The sequence below is a fragment of the Hipposideros armiger genome, unplaced genomic scaffold, assembly GCF_001890085.2.
Source record: "Hipposideros armiger isolate ML-2016 unplaced genomic scaffold, ASM189008v1 scaffold_312, whole genome shotgun sequence".
Lineage (NCBI taxonomy): Eukaryota > Metazoa > Chordata > Mammalia > Chiroptera > Hipposideridae > Hipposideros > Hipposideros armiger.
The window spans coordinates 800,447-818,918 of NW_017731662.1; the positions used below are offsets into that span (position 1 = coordinate 800,447).

An 18,472-nucleotide genomic window follows, 5' to 3' on the forward strand; every position below is an offset into this window, starting at 1 on the left:
GGTTCTTTTATTAGACCCTGCAGATGAGAAAAGCATGTGCTCAAGACATTTGAGGTCAAATGCCAGGGCAATTACATAGCAAGAAACACTTCCCAAAAAAAAAAAAAAAAAAAAAAACAACCCAAAACACCCACGGCAATAAAGACAGAATGGCTCAAGAACTCAGCACTTTCAGGAATTCTAATCCTGCTTTAAAAAAAAAACTTCCTTCCATTCATATCATTATCTATTTCAATAACAAAATGGTTCCTCAATTTATACTGAAATATACTAGCCAATGTATTTTTAACTCATTTGAAGTACCCAACTTCTCTTTTTCTAAATAAAGCCTGTCTGAAATTTGGACAGAGACTACAAGAAAGTGGTGGGGGAGGAGAGGAAGAAGGATGTTATTTGGACTGATTATCATTCTATTTCTGGAGATAAAGAATATGTATTCAGGTGCTCATTTTATTATTCTTTAAACTTACATTCATTATTTCACGTATTATATGCATGAAAGATCTCATAATTTTAAGAAGTTTTAAACCAAAAGAATAACTAAAAGAGACGGCAGGGCAAAAGGGGGACACCGTTTACACTAAAGCTATTGATAGTTACCTCCTAGTTTTTCCAGTGCTCTCACAGCATATAGCGTGGTCTCTTCTTTACTTCCTTATTTGCTCCTCTGAAATACAGGTAAACCTCAGCTACCAGGGCTTCAAGTAATGAGTGATTCTGGACTATGTTCACGATAGCTGAGAGATTATCTATCTTAACTTATTTAAGCCATTCTGAATTAAAACATTCATGTTTGGTTAAAAAGTAATCTAAGCATAGAGTTTCTTGGCTACCTCAAAGCCTTTCATTACAGGCACTCCCCCGATAGTCTCAGGGCCTCTGAACAGTAGCTAAAGGTCTGTTTCTGGACTAACAGCTCCAGATTAGGACAGTGCTTTTTGCTTGGTATTGCTTTTGTTTGTCCCTTAGTTAGCCACATGTCACTATAGGTGTGCACTTCTAATTGGCTCATTCTAACCTGCTGAAAATACCATAGGTAGGGAGTTCCCCACACTGCACATAGCGTTTTCCTTAAACTATCTATAACACTTGAATGTTTGAGTCCTACATCAAGGCTCACAGAGTTCTAGCCCCTCTCTCTCTTTTGAGGGTCTCATTGCCACAGTACTTCCATCAGCGTCATTCTTTCCCAAGTGATTAGCTCTATAACCGCAGCTTGCACATGGAATATAAACATACGTCAGCCTCCTCTATATTATAATGGCAACAATAACGCTTGCTTTGTATTATGATGACAATGAGAACTCTTGAATTTGGCAAGAGTTACATATCCTTACTTTCATAAAAACATTACGAGGCAAATAAAAATATCATCTCTATTTTATAGATGCATAAAGGAGGAGAAAGCCTAAAAGGTAAGGTAACATTTCTGAAGTCACCCAGCTATTAAGTGGAAGACAAAGAATTTGGCCCCAGATCTAAAGGCAATGCTGTTATTATAGACAATGATACAATGGCCCGACCAAACTGACCTAACCTCTCAGTACTTTCAGAAATCCAAATCCCTGAAGCAGGGATTGCGTTGTTCCAATTCACCTTTTCTAGCCAGGCTACACCATCTCCAAGAGGCTGGACCACCTGTGGAACGCCGGCACTAGGGCTCCCCGCTAACCCAGCCCCTTCAGGTGTCGCCCCACTCAACAGAGCCACAGTCAAAGGGCTGCCAGCAGGCACTTCCGGTCTCCACCCGGTCCCAGTGCGCGCAGGTCCTGACGGCTGCAGGAGCTAGCTGAGTGCTTGACAGAAAGCAGGCACAATCCCCAAAGTTCAAGGAATGGGAACAGAAAGGAAAAATTCCAATTTGGGCAACAGTTTTTCATCAAGCCCCATGGAACCCACTGCAAATTTCTGTTCCAGTTCTACGCTTTATTCAAATTTTTCCATTCAAAATGTTACTTACCTACTACGTACCAGCACTGTATTTGGGGCAATGTGATTCAAATAAAAAAGTCCAACCAAAAGTTCCTGTGGTCTTCTCATCAGAAGTTCTGGTGAAAATGAATTCAAAGAGAAATATTCCTCTAAGGCTCCTATCCCTTGTAAAGTCTGCAACAAGGGAAAAGCTATGCCTAGATCTTTGTCATATTTAAATCCATTTTTTCCTATGTCTGATGAGTACAATCTTCTCGAATATTGTCTTTTAGCAAATATTATTTTTCTTTTAAAGAAAGTTTGTGCTGTTGATAACCTTGAATAACCTTCACTAACTGTAGACCTGCGTGTCCCTAGGTACATTTAGCTACTGAGCACTTCAAATGTGGCTACTCCAAACTGAGATGTGGCTAGCACAAAGATACAGATACATCTTGAGATGATACTATTTTGATAGTATCATCAAAATTTGATATATTGAGTTAAGTATATTATTATATTATTACATTTATAGAATACTATTCAGCTGTAAAAAATAAATGAAATTCTGATACATGTTGCGACATGGATGAACCTTGAAAACATACTAAGTAAAATAAGCCAAACACAAAAGAATATTGTATAATTCTACTTATATGAAGTACCTAAAATAAGCAAGTTAATAGGGAACAGAACAGAGGTTACCAGCAACAGGGAAGAAAAAATGAAAGTTATGGTTCAGGTTTCACAGTGAAGGCGCCTTACTCAGTTAGCAAGAGAGAGACTACCTGAAATTCTCAGTACAGAGAATTAAACACTACTAGCAAACCAGCTCCTGTTTTTTTTAAGTACCTCTAATGAACACTACCCAATTTAACCGCATAAGGAGAAAAGTCAAGTACACAGGTTTGCTACTATCAAGCTTAAAAAACGAATCTTGGGCCAGCCAAGTGGCACGTTGGTTAAGAGTTGGCTTGGGACGCCAGCTCTGAGCAGCAGGGTCCTGGTTCGGATCCCACATGAGGGCCAGTGACGCCACACCCTCTACAGCTAAGATGGTGAACAGCTAAACCTGGAGCTGGGCTGCCAGTGAGTCGCCGGCGACGGTGTAGGCTGCAACTCCTGCTGCAGCGGGCTGCCGTGAGCTACCATGAGTGGCCAGCAGCCAACGTGAGTGGCCGGCAGCTCCCATGAGCTGCCATGAACCACCATCCAATGGCCAGCGACTGATCTGCCTCAGCTGGGAAGAACGCAATGACAATACCAACATGGGCCAGTGAAGAGACGTTCTCCACAACTAGACTGAAGAACAAAAGGACAGCAACTTGTCTGTTCCCCTCCCCCAATTCCTCAATAAAAATCTTTTAAAAAAAAAAGAATTACAGATTCTTAGAGTTGAAGACCTCAGAAGTCATCTCATCCTATCACTTTACGTTTACAAAGATTCATCTTTCCTCAGCTCCCAACCTGGCCACAAGCCTTTGGTGGCCAGGTTCTCCTCTCTCTACTCCTAACAACTAAAACTTGATGTCACTGATACAGCTAGCGCATGGTACAAGTTGCTATAAAGATTACCAAATTAACAGGTACTTCTCAGTTATCACGATTCCCTATGGCATCTGACACAATACATCCCTCTCCCCTGGCTCTTAGTCCTCCCTCCAAAACCTAAATGTCAAGCATCTTCACTCAGTAATCTCCATAATCCTAAAATTTCAAGGAAAATGTGAGATAATGCAACCAGCACTGGACTTAGAGTAACCTGGGTTCAATCCCAAGCCCTTGTTAGTTTTGTAAATTTGGGGAAAGATGCTGAAACTTGTTAAACCTTATTTTCTGATCTTTAAAATTTGAGATTTGGTGGTATGATATTCTATAATTTTTTTCTATTTAACTAAATCTTAATGTTTCTTTCTGATATTATCCTTTATCTTCTCATTTTTTAAGGCCTACCCAAAAAATTGAAACCTGAAAGAAGACTGCAGCTAACATATCTATTTCCAGTTAAGGAAAATTAGAACGTTTTGATTACCTTAAAGAGGAACTTTTTAAACTTTTAAAGATGAACTTTACAAAATTAGAAATATTAACCACGTCTTATGTTGTACCATGGGCACAAGAAAGATACAATGGTCCCTTCATCCCATAAGAAGCATAACCCATTTTGATACAATACCTTCCAGGAATGCGAGTCACCAAAACGGCTTAGCTTAATATAATCATAAATTTTAGACTATGACAGGACGGATGGATTGTATGCCCATCATGCAAATCTTCATATAAATACTTCTTTCCACAGAGCTGTTAGAGTTTATGTTTGGCACAGGGCTTATTGTGAGACTTGCTGATGAAAACTTGAAGCAGTTAGTAAACACTTGCCTATCAACAGGCAGTGAAGGGCTGGTCACAGGAAACCGCTGGCTTAGGCCAGCCCCCTTGCCCACAAGGCTTAACAATTCCTGGAGCTCCTCAGAGTACCATTTCTTTGCTCTAGAGGTAGAAGAGGAATATCCAGCCCACAACAAGGAGACATTCTTAAACTATCCACCAGCAGAATAAGAGTGTGCTGGGAGAATCCTCTACATGTGTAAAGAGCCGAGGTGATGAGATTCGAGCTGAAAATATGCACGGTCTGTGTAGCCACTACAGGAATGAGACACAGTGCGCCATCTCCTGAGCCCAGGTGGTCAGGTAACAGAATTGCAATGAACACATGATACTCCCCTTGGGAACACAATCTCATCCAATCTTCTCACCTGTAATACAAGTATTCTGGTTATTACTTGGGGACCCACTCCTCTCCAACACTCACAGTGCCGATGAAGCTGCCACCAACAAGGGCATCGGAGCCAGTGCCCACATCACACTCCCCAAGGAACAATTTCAGTGGCAGATGACCTCAGCTACTCCAATCCAAGTAAATCTTAGAATGCAACACAAAGAAGTATACAAGTCTAAAGTATTTCCAAAATAAAGTCACAAGCACATGAGGATACCATCACAAATACAATGTAATCTTTAACAATTAGAGAAACTCTATGCTTCAACTTAATTTAAATGTACAAATTAATTTAAAAGACAAAACAGAATACAAACTATAGTAAACTTTTAAGTGTGGCTTTTATAACTACATACCTTACATCATGATTAGGACAAACTAATGTTTTAACACAAACACAAATGTGACTATAAAATACAATTTTCAAGAATGATTTATGCTGTTTTGTACACCTGAAACTAATTTTTTAAAATGGGGAAAAAAAGAATGATTTATGAAAACAAAGAAACAGACACAAGAGGAATGTGTTCTAACTTTTTCATGTAAAACAACTATTTTCAAGGCCAAAACACAATCAGTTGAGATGAATACATGTAAAAGCTCCATACCAATATAAAATTTGAAATGACCCTATTGAGAAAGAAAATTAACATTTAATTTTGAGTGGCATTAGATCTATAAGTGAAATATATGGAAATAAAAAGGGAAGCTTCTTTTTTTTTTTTAAATAAATTTTATTGGGGAACAGCCAGAGTCATTGGTTACACATCGCTTTCATGCTACAATGGCATAGTTGACTCTTTAAGGAGGGTGCAGCTCACAGTGGCCTATGCGGGGAATGAACCGGCAACCTTGGTGTCATCAGCACCACGTTCTAACCAATTTATCTAACCGGTCAGCCCTAAAGGGGGAAGCTCTTAATTTCCACATTACTATAAGAAAAGTAAAGAAATTATGAATGACTCCTTCGTGGCAGCATTATGTACTGAAAATATCCTCAAATTTAGAGTCAGAAAATTGGGATTTGAATTTTGACTTAGTATCTCTGATACCTCAAATTAAGTATGTCTCATCGTCCATAAATCTGTCTCCTCATCTATAAAGTGCTGTCAAAGTAATGATTTGATTCATCCAATTTAATGATTATGCAGGAAAATCAGAACACAAGAAAAGTTGGCAGGAGTCGGGGGTCGGGGTGGCAAATAAATGTATGGAACATTGGTAAAGATTGTTTCAAACATTTTCACTAAGTAACAAAGGGCCGTTAGAACATGCTTTGTGTTGTGGATCTTTCATGAACAGCTAAAAAAGTAACATTCTGAGAAAATTATTAGAGCTAATGATAAAAGTTTTCATTATGACCTAAAAACATGAAATGTGCAATGGAAAACTTTGTTGCAGTCCAAACCCAAGAAAACATCCATATCAAAATCACAAGTGAGGACAAAGTTAACTTGTTTATTTGATCTCAATGGCACTGCTAACGTAGGAGGCATCCTACAAAGACCAAGAGTCAATTGGACCCATTGTTCAAGTAGGCTGCATGTAACAAGGAGTTAACTGTGGCTCAGAAACTGGTTTCATCATCCTAAAAACGGTCTGGCTCAGGCACCATGAGTCAAAAACAATAAACCAAAAGCTCTAACAACCCAGACAGCCTATCCAGGGTATTTGCCAGGCTTGGCACTCGATGACTTTTGGCCAATGCCAAAAATTGATTCTAACATCAAAGGATAAAAATTTATAAGCAGTGAAAGTATTCAAACCCTAAAGGTGTTAACAAGACCTTGAGGTACAATGGCAGCATTGTTGGTGTAAGTACACACCATTTAAAAGCCAGATTCATTTCAACTTAAGACTGGCCAGTGTATTTATTTATAAAAAGTCTTCCTCAGACCATAAAACTGCAGAGAAATGCCCCCTTAAATTCTTTTTGGAACAAGGCAGACATGACATGCATGTATGCATACTACAGTATTATAAATAGGAATGCCTTGCCCAAAGACTTGAGACTGAGTAATGTCTTAACCCTTCATTTCTCATTAAGTAATATCCTATTGCTTAGATAACTAAGGGTAAGAAAAACTAATGGTAAGACATAGTGAAAAACCAAAATATTTTATCCATCTTTTCATTTTTGCATTGTGATTATAGGAATCCAGAGATGAATGATACACGGAGCAATCCGCTCTGGGCACCTCAGGATGCTGCCCCTGGACCCAGCTTACTAGTAGTAATTGCTACTCTAATAAATGCTGCCTACAGGTCCCCAAAGACCAGGGACACCTCTCTGCTAAAAGAAAAACTAAAAGCCTTCCCAGACTAGAGATAAATCAGGAAGTATATGATTTTAAAACCAAATGACTACCACATAGCTAAAGAAAATCCCTGACTTAATTTTAAAAATATATAAAATATCACTCCAGTCTAGACTCTAGAAGTGTCTAGACAGTGGCAAATAATAACTATTGTTCAAAATGCTTTAGGCCAGGGGCCGGCCAAGTGGCTCAGTTGGTTAAAGAGCTCGCACAAGAGTTTGAGCTCTGAGCAACAATGGTTCAATTCCCGCCCCGAGCTGAGCTGCTGCTGAGCTGCCAACAGGTGACAGGATGGCTCAGCTAAAAAAGGAAAAGAAAAGAAAAAAAATGCTTTAAATCAGGGGCCAGCCGAGTGGCTCGTTGGTTGGGAGTTGGCTTGGGAGCGCGAGCTCTGAGCAGCAGGGCCGCCAGTTCGGATCCCACATGAGCCAGTGACGCTGTGCCCTCTACAGCTAAGATGGTGAACAATGGCTCAACCTGTAACTGGGCTGCCGTGAGTGGCCAGCAGCCAACGTGAGAGGCCAGCAGCTGGTGTGAGCTGGCATGAGCCACCCTGAGTGGCAGTCCAATGACCAGCAACCAACCTGCCTAGCTGGGAAGAGCGCAATGATAATACCAACATGGGCCAGTGGAGTGACATTCTCCACAACTAGACTGAAGAACAAAAGGACAGCAACTTGTCTGTTCCCCTTCCCCAAGTCGCCAACGCTGTTCCCTCCCCCAATTCCCCAATAAAATCTTTAAAAAAAAAAAATGCTTTAGGTCAAGTGCCTGTTTTAATGGATTTCTATATTCTCTGGGATTCTAAGGCTTTAGATGGGGAAAATAACAAAAATCCTGCAGCCTGTTATTTTATCACAATAGTACACAAAAGACAATCAAAAGAAATCAATAGTTTATTCTGGAAAAATAATTTTAAGAAACAAAAAGTTTTTTCCAGATAAACTATGCTCTCCTCATCATTCTTTTGTTATTTTAACTGTCTTTTGTATAATTTGGGGGAGAGTTGGTGCTGAATTACCCAAAAAGAAGATGACACACATTGTAGAAAAGAAAAAAACAACTCATCTACCCTCTTAAGGTCAGGGACTGGGGACTGCAAATCAGATTACGACAGATTACCAAAGGAAAAAAGTTTACTACATATAACATACATAGACACGGGAAAATTCAGTGATGAGTAACTTAAGGGAATATATAGAATGTGGGACTTATATACCATACAAAAGGTTAAGTATAAAGAAGAGGCTAAATAAACAAAGGAAAGGGGCTTGGGGCTTCTGTGGGTGTGGAGTTGGGAGGATTTGTGAGAAGGTGACTAGGATATGTATAGTAGTAAATAAGGGTTGTTACTGATAAAAGTCATTCTCCTCTTCCAAGTATGGGAAAGGGAAAAACTTTTACAAATGGAAATTTATGTCCTGCTTTTAGACAGAAAGTAAGAGGCCAGAGAGCAAATTACCTTCAGCTCAAAACAATCTTTTTGCCAAAGTGGCATATTTTGGGGTAGCATTCATACTCTTTCCCCTTCAACATGTTTAGGGAGCCAACAATAGAGGGGTACCCAAAATGAAAAGATTTAAGATTGATATTTTTGTACTTTTTAAATCCATGGGTAACAATGAAAATTCTCCTGGACTTCTTTTCTTTTGTCTGCATTTCAGTATTGCCATTTTTCATTTTGCAGGGCAAGTAAAGAGGCTTTTAAAGAACTTAATCAATCCCTGACAGGTCATCTATCTTTGTACTCTCACTTCATGCCTTTAAATATATTGACTAGGGCGGGCTGAGTGGTTCAGTGATTAAGAGCTTGCTCAACAGTGCGAGCTCTGAGCAACAGGGTCACCGGTTCGATTCCCACAGGGGTCAGTGAGCTGCGTCTGAGCTGAGCTGCCGCTGAGCTGCCAACAGGTAGCAGGATGGCCCAGATGATGTAACAACAAGATTGCCTGTTCGATGGTGGGCTACGCCCACCCACAACTAAGACTGAACTTGACACCTTAAGCTGAGCTGCCGCCAAGATGGCTGAGTGGATAGAGCGTGCGCTCTTAACAACAAGGCTGCTGGTTGACTCCCACATGGGATGGTGGCTGTGCCCACTTACAACTAATTGAACACAGCACCTTGACTGTGCAGCACAGCTAGACTTGGAGCTGAGCTAGCTGCGCCCTCCACAACTAAGATTGAAGGACAACAACTTGGCTGTTCCCCTTCCCCAATTCCCCCTCACTGTCCCCCTGCCCCAATTCCCCAATAAAAAAATAATTAAAAAATAAATAATAAATATATTGACTAAAATACACCATAGTTTCAGAACATTAATAACTATGAAATTACTACAAATGGTATATACTGTATACCATTTCTGATATCGCTAGAACTAAACTGTTTAAGTAGATATTTTTAAACTTAAGAGACTACACCACTTCTTCTGGTGGACTCTTTTAAACCAGGCACACAACGTTCTTTTAAAATCTCATGAAGGAAAGAGAAGAGGTGTTTTTTACCCTTAAAGTAGCAGGATATTACTCTGCCTGAACAAGGAAGAAAAGTTATACAGAAAGATGTGTTTGGCTAAATGCCCCCCTCTGGTTGGCAAGATGACACCTTCAGCTGGAACACCATTTCACCAAGACACTCCATTACAAACGTCTCTATCTGCAACCCATTTTAATGTTGGATACATCTCTAAGTTAAGTTGAGAATAACTTTTAAGAAGAAAATGAGGAGCAAATGGTGTAAATCTCAAAATTAAAACACTATCACAGGAGCATTTATGCAAAAGAAAATAATACCAAGAAGGGGAAGATAGGGCTACAATGTTGAAAAAGGAAATGCTTGAACACAAACTTACAAGTTGATTGCAGAAATGCAAACTCACATTTATGGCCAGGTGTCAGACCATCACGCCACCCTAGTTCTGAAAAGGAGATAAAATTTTTCCCCTCTTATTTTATAACTCTGCTTAATGGAGAAAGACTGAGTATCAGGCAGGTGCAACTTAACATAGCCTACAAACACAAAGGTCTCAGCTCAAAAGAAGGTTTTAGTTTAAGAGTCAGATTTTATAATGAAAACAGGATAACTACTACCTTGGAGGGGAGACTTAAATTAATCACGACTTCCCCAATAAGGGGTAGGTGTGTGTGTGTGTGTGTGTGTGTGTGTGTGTGTGTGTGTGTGTGTGTGTGTGTGTGTGTGTGTGTGTGATCAATTAAAGAAATTAATTTTAGTGCTATTTTAGTAGTCTTACTACTGAAAAATTTAGAAGTACAAATGCCATTCCATCTGCCATGTTGGCTACAAAGAGGCTTTTCTTCATGTAATAAGAAAGCCTTACGGTTAAAAAAGAATTCCGTGATCTTTCAAAAAGGATCGACAAATAGTAAACCAAAAAAGGGCATATAGAATGGAACAATTTCCAATGTATAATAAATAAGTGGTTTACTCCAGAACTTAGTCTGTTAAGTTGGTGACCTATGACTCCCACAAACACCAACAAGGACAAGCAGATGAGAAAAGACTCCCAATCCCCCACCCCCACCCCCTCACTGGCAGTGCCGTCCATTAAGCAATTGACATACACGTCTTCTTTACTCTCTCTCCTGTCGTTTCCAAATATTATTTAAAACTTACTTTTTATAGTCTACTTTTACAGAGGAAAAAAATACTTGAGAAAAAGCAACAAAAGTGTACCTCAGCATGCCTTGCAGTCACTAATAAATACGACGTAATACAGAATCCAGGTGAATTTATATTGAAAATGGTGATATGAGAAGGATATGGGTAGGTTTATTTCTTCTTTCTACATTCTGATTTCCTACATTTGACTATAAATATACATTTTAAAACCAGGATGCATATTTATTTTTTATAATCATAATAATTTAATAATGACGTGGGATATACCAGGATGATTAAGCCTATGGGCTCTGGCTGACTGCTGGGACTTGAATGAAAGCTCCTAAGACTCAAATCACTTACTATCCCTAACCATCATTTACAAAACCAGATTATAATAAGAACACCTCCCCTCATAAGACTGTAGTAAGGATGACACAGGACAGTATATGCTAAAGTGCTTTGCAAAGCGCCTGGCCAAGTCAAAGGCCTTAATCAACAACTAGCTAGTAGCTGTACCCTTGAAACTGCAGGCTTGTCACCCAAATGTGCCCAAATATCCCCCAAAGCTAGAAGTCTGGGGTTAGAGCTTTTGTTGCTCCCCCTGGAGCTCATAACAGTTTATGATACTGTTTTCATAGAAAATTAATTCTCTACCAAAGGGAATAAAAAAATACACTACAAACAAACCCTCTCCTTTTGCCAACAACCAAATGTGAAGTCGACTGAGGTGGCCCCTGCACACTTCCTCAGCGCTCGGTCTCTCCTTTCACCTCCCAAGCGTCCACTGGGCTCTGTCTTCCCAGAGCTCTCAGAAACCCTGCTGACTGCTCTGATGTGTAAAACTGCTCAGTTTATATTGAAACTACTATACACTAGAACTTCTGTTTAGAGCAACCAACGGGACAAGGGGTTACCTTAAGGAATGGTAGACATGTACTGACTTTCATTTAATTGTATGAACTTTTATCTTCATTCTGAAGACCACCTAAAAAGCAAAAATGCAAAATTCTTATACTGTGATTTGAAGCCAAACAGTATTCTTCTGTTTTTGAAGCTTCCTACTTACAATAACCATACATAAGGTAACAGAAATTTCACCCTGAAGAACTGGTATTTGTGAATCTCTCCGTTAATAAACAGTAACGGCAACTGCAGAAGCACTGTGTACTAAGTACTAATTAATACCAGACACTATTGTAAACATTACATGTAATAATTCATTTGCTTTAGGCAACAACCCTTGGAGGTAAATGCTTTTAGAATTCCCAGGTACCGCTGAGGAAACTAAAGCAAAGAGAGGTGAATCTCGGGACTAAAACCCACATTGTATCTCCTGCTTTCTAAAGTAGGCTGGTCTCCCTTTGGTGGCTAATATACACACCTCCTATTGGCAGGATTACGTCTTCTGTAGTGCCTAAGGCACCTGACGTCTACATCTTGAGCATATCAGAGGGCAGAAAGGGGTAATCATGAGTTTCTGCTTATTCAACCAGAAGATTCCTTCCCCAGAGAACCATCAGAGTATCTGACCTTCTTCTTCAATCCGCACAGTAGTTAAGAGGATAGTGTCGGCCACAGTATTCCCAGCAGTCACTCGTTTTTCTCTGAAAAGGAGTTTCATAATTAACCTAAGTACTTAGGTGACTTATCATCATACACAAACAGGTAAAATGTCTCCCTCCCTAGTCATTCATTCTAATTGGAGCCCTCACCATTTCTGCCCCTAGTTCTCACACTTCTCTAATCCTCAGACCACACTTTTGCAGAGTCAAGTTTCAAAAACAAAACACTGATCCCATTACAGCCCTGCAGAAAGTCCTCATTTCCTACTAAGTACTTTGCTTGTAATCAGTCCCCTGTGAAAATATAACATGAATTATGGACCATGGCCATAAGTGGGCCCACAAATTTTGCAGACAGTCATACCAAGAACACAATTTATTTAATGCCTTAAAACCCCAAACATAAGTAACAAAATTCCATTTTAATTTCATAAAGGAATTAAGGATTTCTCTAGGCAGTCCATAAATGTTTGCTGATGGTAAGAAGTTTATCTTAACCAACAAACCACACATCAATATACAAATTACATGTCAAAAACTTTAAACAGTAATTTACAAACTTCAGAATCATAAGCTTTCCCATAACTAAACATTTCATTTTATTTGAGCCTGTGTCATCAGGACAATCACTCCACCAACATATTTGGAAATTTAACTCATTGGCTCTTTGTGTAGGTTTTGGCTGTGTATGTATGTAGGAAAGTTTCAGGCTCTATGCTCAATCAGCCTCACAGAAAAACAGAATGGCAGAAACATGCCAGAAACCAAACTCAACCCGCTCCTACCTTCCACGGAAAGACAAGCTGGAGACAGACAGACAGATCTGGCTGTAGGCATGCAGCACACCCTTCCTCCAGACTGGGAACCTAATCCCAAGTGTCTCAAGGGGACAGCAGGTAACATGAGTAAAGCAGGCCTCAGGTAAGAGGAGAAGGGTGGGACTCTGGCAAATCATCAGCCACCGCCAGGTCCAGGGGACAGCCACTGTGAACGGATGCAGATGCAGGGTGGCCAGACAGCCTCATTCTTTTAGAATATGGAAACAGGGGTTCTTATATGAAATGTCCCAAGTTGCCAAGCCCGGTGAGGCCCATGAACACAGGCACAGGCACGATCCAGACCACATCCACCAGTTTGCACCTCATGACAGTATAGATCTTAATTATTCATGTAACAGACACGCACTGGTGCCAGCCCTGCACACATGCTGGTAGGCATGGGGACAAAATGAAGAAGCCAGTCTGTCCTCATTCAGTGCAGGAGAAGGGCACACAGACAGAACGCCATGAACACTGTGGTCAGCTCAGGTGAGAGCCAGGCAGAGGCAGGAAGGAAACAGTCAGCAGAGAGAGAGAGCGCATTAAGTCGGGTAAGTCTTCCCCAGGGGACATCCGGGATGAATCCTAGCAGGACTGAGCCAAACAGATAGGAAAAGGCAAGGGCCAGGCTGCAGCTGAGAGGACGGTAATGCCAAGTGTGAGGACGCTGGGAGATGAGGCTGGAAGATGCCCTAAGGGGACGAGAAGAGGGGGCACCAGAGCAGCTGGAGCAACTAAAATTCAGGGAAGAGAAAGGGGCTGAACAAATGCAGGGAGCAGATAAAACTGAGAATGAATCATGTTACCAGTGTGGGAAAAGCAGCAAATCTGACAAATACATTCAGAATTTTAGTAACATTGTAGTAAAATGTCTCTTTACTAAATATATATTAAATGTAAAAAAAGTGGAAAGTCATAAAAAAGAAAATTTTATATCACCCATAATCCTACACTAACTGCTATCCACTTCCTTTCCATCTAGAAATATCCAATGACGTTCTTCTCCACAATCCATTCTACTTATTTTTCCCTTGATCCTAATTTTTATCTACTTAAGACTTCTCCATTTTGGCACATCTATTACAAGCCTCCTCAAAACCTTAAGTGAAATGAAATAGAACATAAAAAACTAAGTTTTGTAGCAGTTTTAAAAGCCAATCCCACCTTTCTACAAACACACAATATTTATGTCAACTGCTTCAGCCTTTTCACATAGCACAGGCCAGAGAGGTGTGCTCTGTTTTTTCCCATCAGAGACCCACATTCTAGGAAGAGCTTGGCTCTGCACAGGGTATGATCCTGCATAGCAGCTTCAGTTGACTACAAGATGCAATAAAAGTAAAGGCTATTTTATGCATCAAGGGAATTATCAAGAAACTAAAAAGACAATCTATAGAATGGAAAAAATATGTGCAAATCATATATCTGATATGGGTCTACTATCTAGAATATATAAAGAACTCTTACAACTCAGCAAAAAGACAAATAACCCAGTTGAAAGATAAGCAAGGGCCTTGAAAACACATTTCTCCAAAGAAGATATAAAAATAGCCAACAAGCACATGAAAAGATGATTAACATTATTAGTCATTAGGAGAATACAAATAAAAACCTCAAGACACTCCTTCATACCCATTAGGCTGGCTAGCATCAAAAATATTAATATAAAAAATAAGTGTTGTAAAAGATGTGGAAATACTAGAACGCTTACGTTTCTGGTGGGAATGTAAAATGGCTTAGTCACTGTGAAAAACAGTTTGGCAGTCAATCAAAAAGTTAAACAGAATTGCCCCGTGACCCAGAAATTCCACTCCTGGGTATATATATACCCAAAAGAACTGAAAGTAGGTACTTGATTGTTCATAGCAGCACTACTCGCAATAGCCAAAAAGTTGAAAAAACCCCAATAATGCATCAATGAATGTATAAACAAACTGAGGTTTAAATGTGCTATGAAATATATTCAGCCGCAAAAAGGAATGAAGTCTGACATGTGCTACAACATGGAACTTGAGGACATATGCTAAGTGAAACAAGCCAGTCACAAAAAGACAAATACTGTATGATTCTACCTATATCACGTGCCTGGAGTAGTCAAATTCAGAGAGACAGAAAGTAGAATGGAGGCTGCCAGAGTCTGGGGAGAGAGGGAATGGGCTGTTGTTTAATGGGCACAGTTTCAGATTTGCAAGATGAAAAGAATTCTGGAAATCGGCTGTACAACAATGTTGATATACTTAAGTGTATATTTTAAAATGGTTAAGATGGTTCATTCTAAGTCAGCACAGTGCATGCAATATATGGTTGTCAAATCAAAGCAACAAGTGAAGTTTAGGACAAAAGAATTCTAAATTTGTAACGGTGTATGTCCTCTTCAAAATCTGACTTATTCTCACTTTCCTTTAGAAGTATAGATAAATGGCCATATAAAAGTGATCAGTTTTAAGATTATGCAGCACCACATAAAAATGCTTAAGATATTGTTAAGTGAAAAAAGGAAAATCCAAAATTATAGGCTATGTTTACTACTTGCAAATATTATACAAGTATGTGCATATGGACAAGTGGAAGGTAAAACAGAAAATGAAAACAATTTGCTCTATTAGTTGATGGAATTATTGGCTTCTGTAAATGTGTTTCCATTTATACAATAACTATTGTTTTTTAGTGTTAAAAAAATTGTTAAGATGACAAATTTTATGTTATGTGTATTTTGCCAAAAAATGTTTATTTTTTTAAAGATTTTTTTTTTAATTGGGGAATTGGGGGGATGGGAACAGTGCTGGAGAATTGGGGGAAGGGGAACAGACAAGCTGCTGTCCTTTTGTTCTTCAGTCTAGTTGTGGAGGACATTGCTTCACTGGCCCAAGTTGGCACCATCATTGCACTCTTCCCGGGCGAGACAGATCAGTCCCGGCTTCTGGACAGCCAGCCGCTCATGGTGGCTGCTGGCCGCTCACGCTGGCCCATGGCAACCCATTGCCACAGGGGCTGCAGCCTACGCCGTCGCCGGTGACTCACGGCAGCCCAGCTCCAGGTTGAGCTGTTGTTGAGCATCTTAGCTGTAGAGGGCAGTATCACTGGCCCTCATATGTGGGATCCGAACCAGGGCCCTCTGGCGTCCCAAGCCAGCTCTTAACCATCGCGCCACTTGGCTGACCTCAAAAATGTTTTTTAATTTTTAAAGGATGAAGTACTGGGCAGTTGGATAGCTCAGTTGGTTAGAGTGCGAGCCCTGAACAGCAGGGCTGCCAGTTCAATTCCCACACGGGCCAGTGAGCTGCACCTGTAAGATGCGCCCTCTACAGCTAAGACTTTGAACAATGGCTCAACCTGGAGCTGGGTTGCTGTGAGTGGCCGACAGCCAGCATGAGCTGCCTTGGGCTGCTTTGGGCTACAGTGGGCTGCCGGGAGCCGCTGACTGACTGCCTCAGCTGGGAAGAGTGCAATGATCACAATAACAACATGGGCCAGTAAAGCAACGTCCTCTACAACTAGAATGAAGAACAAAAGGACAGCAACTTGTCTGCTCCCCTTCCCCGATTCCCCAACACTGTTATCCTCCCCCAATTCCCCAATAAAATAAAATAAAATTTTAAATTTTAAAAAAATTTTAAAAAAAACATTACCTCAAGTGAAAGCCAAACAAAAAGGTAAAATGGTGTATGAAATTTCTAGAATAAGTAAATCCAGACAGACAGAAAGCAGATTGGTGGATGTCAGAAGCTGGCGGGGGGAGAGAATGGGGAGCAACTGCTAACTGTATGGGTTTCTTCACAGGGTCATGAAAATGTGTTTGAATTAAACATTAGAGATGGTGGCTCTACTATGTAACATTCTAAATATCACAGAATTATGTACTTTGAATGGGTGAGTTTTATAGTATACAAAATACATCTTAATTAAAATAAATTTTTTTTAAGTAAGAAGCTGCTCTTTGGGAGCTACAGTGCCATATAAAAAATAACACAACAAAAACTACTGGTCAACCACTTTTGTAATTTACCTGCAGATACCAGTTTTCTTGTGTAAATTAACACAATTTTCTCTACTTCTCTTTGCCTTCTACTAGATGAAGCAGCACTAGCAGTGGGTGTGTGAGAAACTCATGGCACTCCCTGAAACTCCCACTGACCACACCTACACTTGTCTTTGCCAGACCCCGGACCCCACCCTCACTGACCACAGGCTGCTCTGTCTCTGTATCGTCTCTTCTACCACCACAGACCACCTCAATGACGCTCCTCGCTGTGCTCTTCTACTCTGCTGTCACTTCCTCCCCTATTCAGCTGGTTCCTCCTATGTCCCAGCCAGGGCTCAGTACAGACCGGCCTGTGTCCTAACTACTGGACGGTCTTGTACTCAGGAGTTGCTGTACCTGACAAGTTTTATAAGCTCTAATACTAGAAGAAGGGGCAAAAAAAAAAGCGGGGGGGAATGCTCTGAAGATAAGGGAGAGATAGAGAAAGAACTAACTGTTTCAAGTTACAATAAAAACAGAATAAAAAGCCCAAAAAAGGTTAGGGGTCACTGTTCAGTTAGCAAAACCAGAGCAAGAGTACTCTAACGGACTAAAGAACATAAAAAAGTAGCTAAGGGATACGAGAGTCACGAAGCTCAGAGAAGCAAAAGAAACAGAAAGGCGGGGTAGTGAAAAACAAAGGCAAACCTCAAGGAAGTAGTCCTCAGGGTCAGAACAAATCCCTCCAGGCCCACACCCCTGCCTCTGGTTACAAAGACAAGGCAGCAGAGGCAGAATATCACTGAAGACATGCAGGAGGCATGAAGGAAACCTCACAGTAGTAGAGAAGCACACTCTGTATTGTAGAGTGCTCCAATCACTAACAGTGTACCGTATTTTGCTGTATATAATGCATACTTCTTGCCCAAATTTATGAGGGAAAAATAAGGATGCACATTATATATGGGTAGTACTAATTCTGTATATATTTAAATGCTTCTAATTCTTTTATTTCTTTTATTTATTAGCTTATTTTATTTACTAGCTTGCAAGTTAAAAGTGTAACTCTAGAAATCAATAACAATATCCATATGCAAAATAATACCCTGTAATACGAAAATCAGTTTTGTTGAACTGCAACAATGAAGAGCTCTTGGCCTTCTACGATATGTAAATATCGTAAATTTGTTACTGGTACATAAAATTTCTTGTACCTTATGTCTGTTCTTGTGTTTTGTAATTATTTGTTACATAAAATTTCTTGTACCATAATGTTAAAAAAAATAAATGCTAAAATTCCTTTATAATACAAAAATCAAGTACCTAAATGTACACAAATAAAAAATTTGAATTAAAAAATTAAAATGAAAGCTATTTTCCCTGAAAGTATGGGCCCAAAATGTGGGTGCGCATTATACACGGGAGCGCATTATACACAGCAAAATACGGTAACTTTCTGATTTTCCAAGTAGGGTTATTTGTGTTACCTTGGACAAGTC

The 18,472-nt window shown here is 39.9% G+C and overlaps 1 protein-coding gene across 6 annotated transcripts in view; it reads right to left on the reverse strand.

The window, feature by feature from the left end:
* SRPK2 (SRSF protein kinase 2) overlaps positions 1-18,472 on the reverse strand; it is a 239,063-nt gene that overhangs the window by 162,261 nt on the left and 58,330 nt on the right. Inside the window, exon 3 of one of the 6 annotated variants that reach the window (XM_019660131.1) lies at positions 12,163-12,236. The exons of the other annotated variants lie outside the window; for them this stretch is intronic. Coding sequence (XP_019515676.1) covers positions 12,163-12,236 — 74 coding nt within the window. The remainder of the gene's footprint in view (positions 1-12,162; positions 12,237-18,472) is intronic. 6 annotated transcript variants of the gene reach the window in all.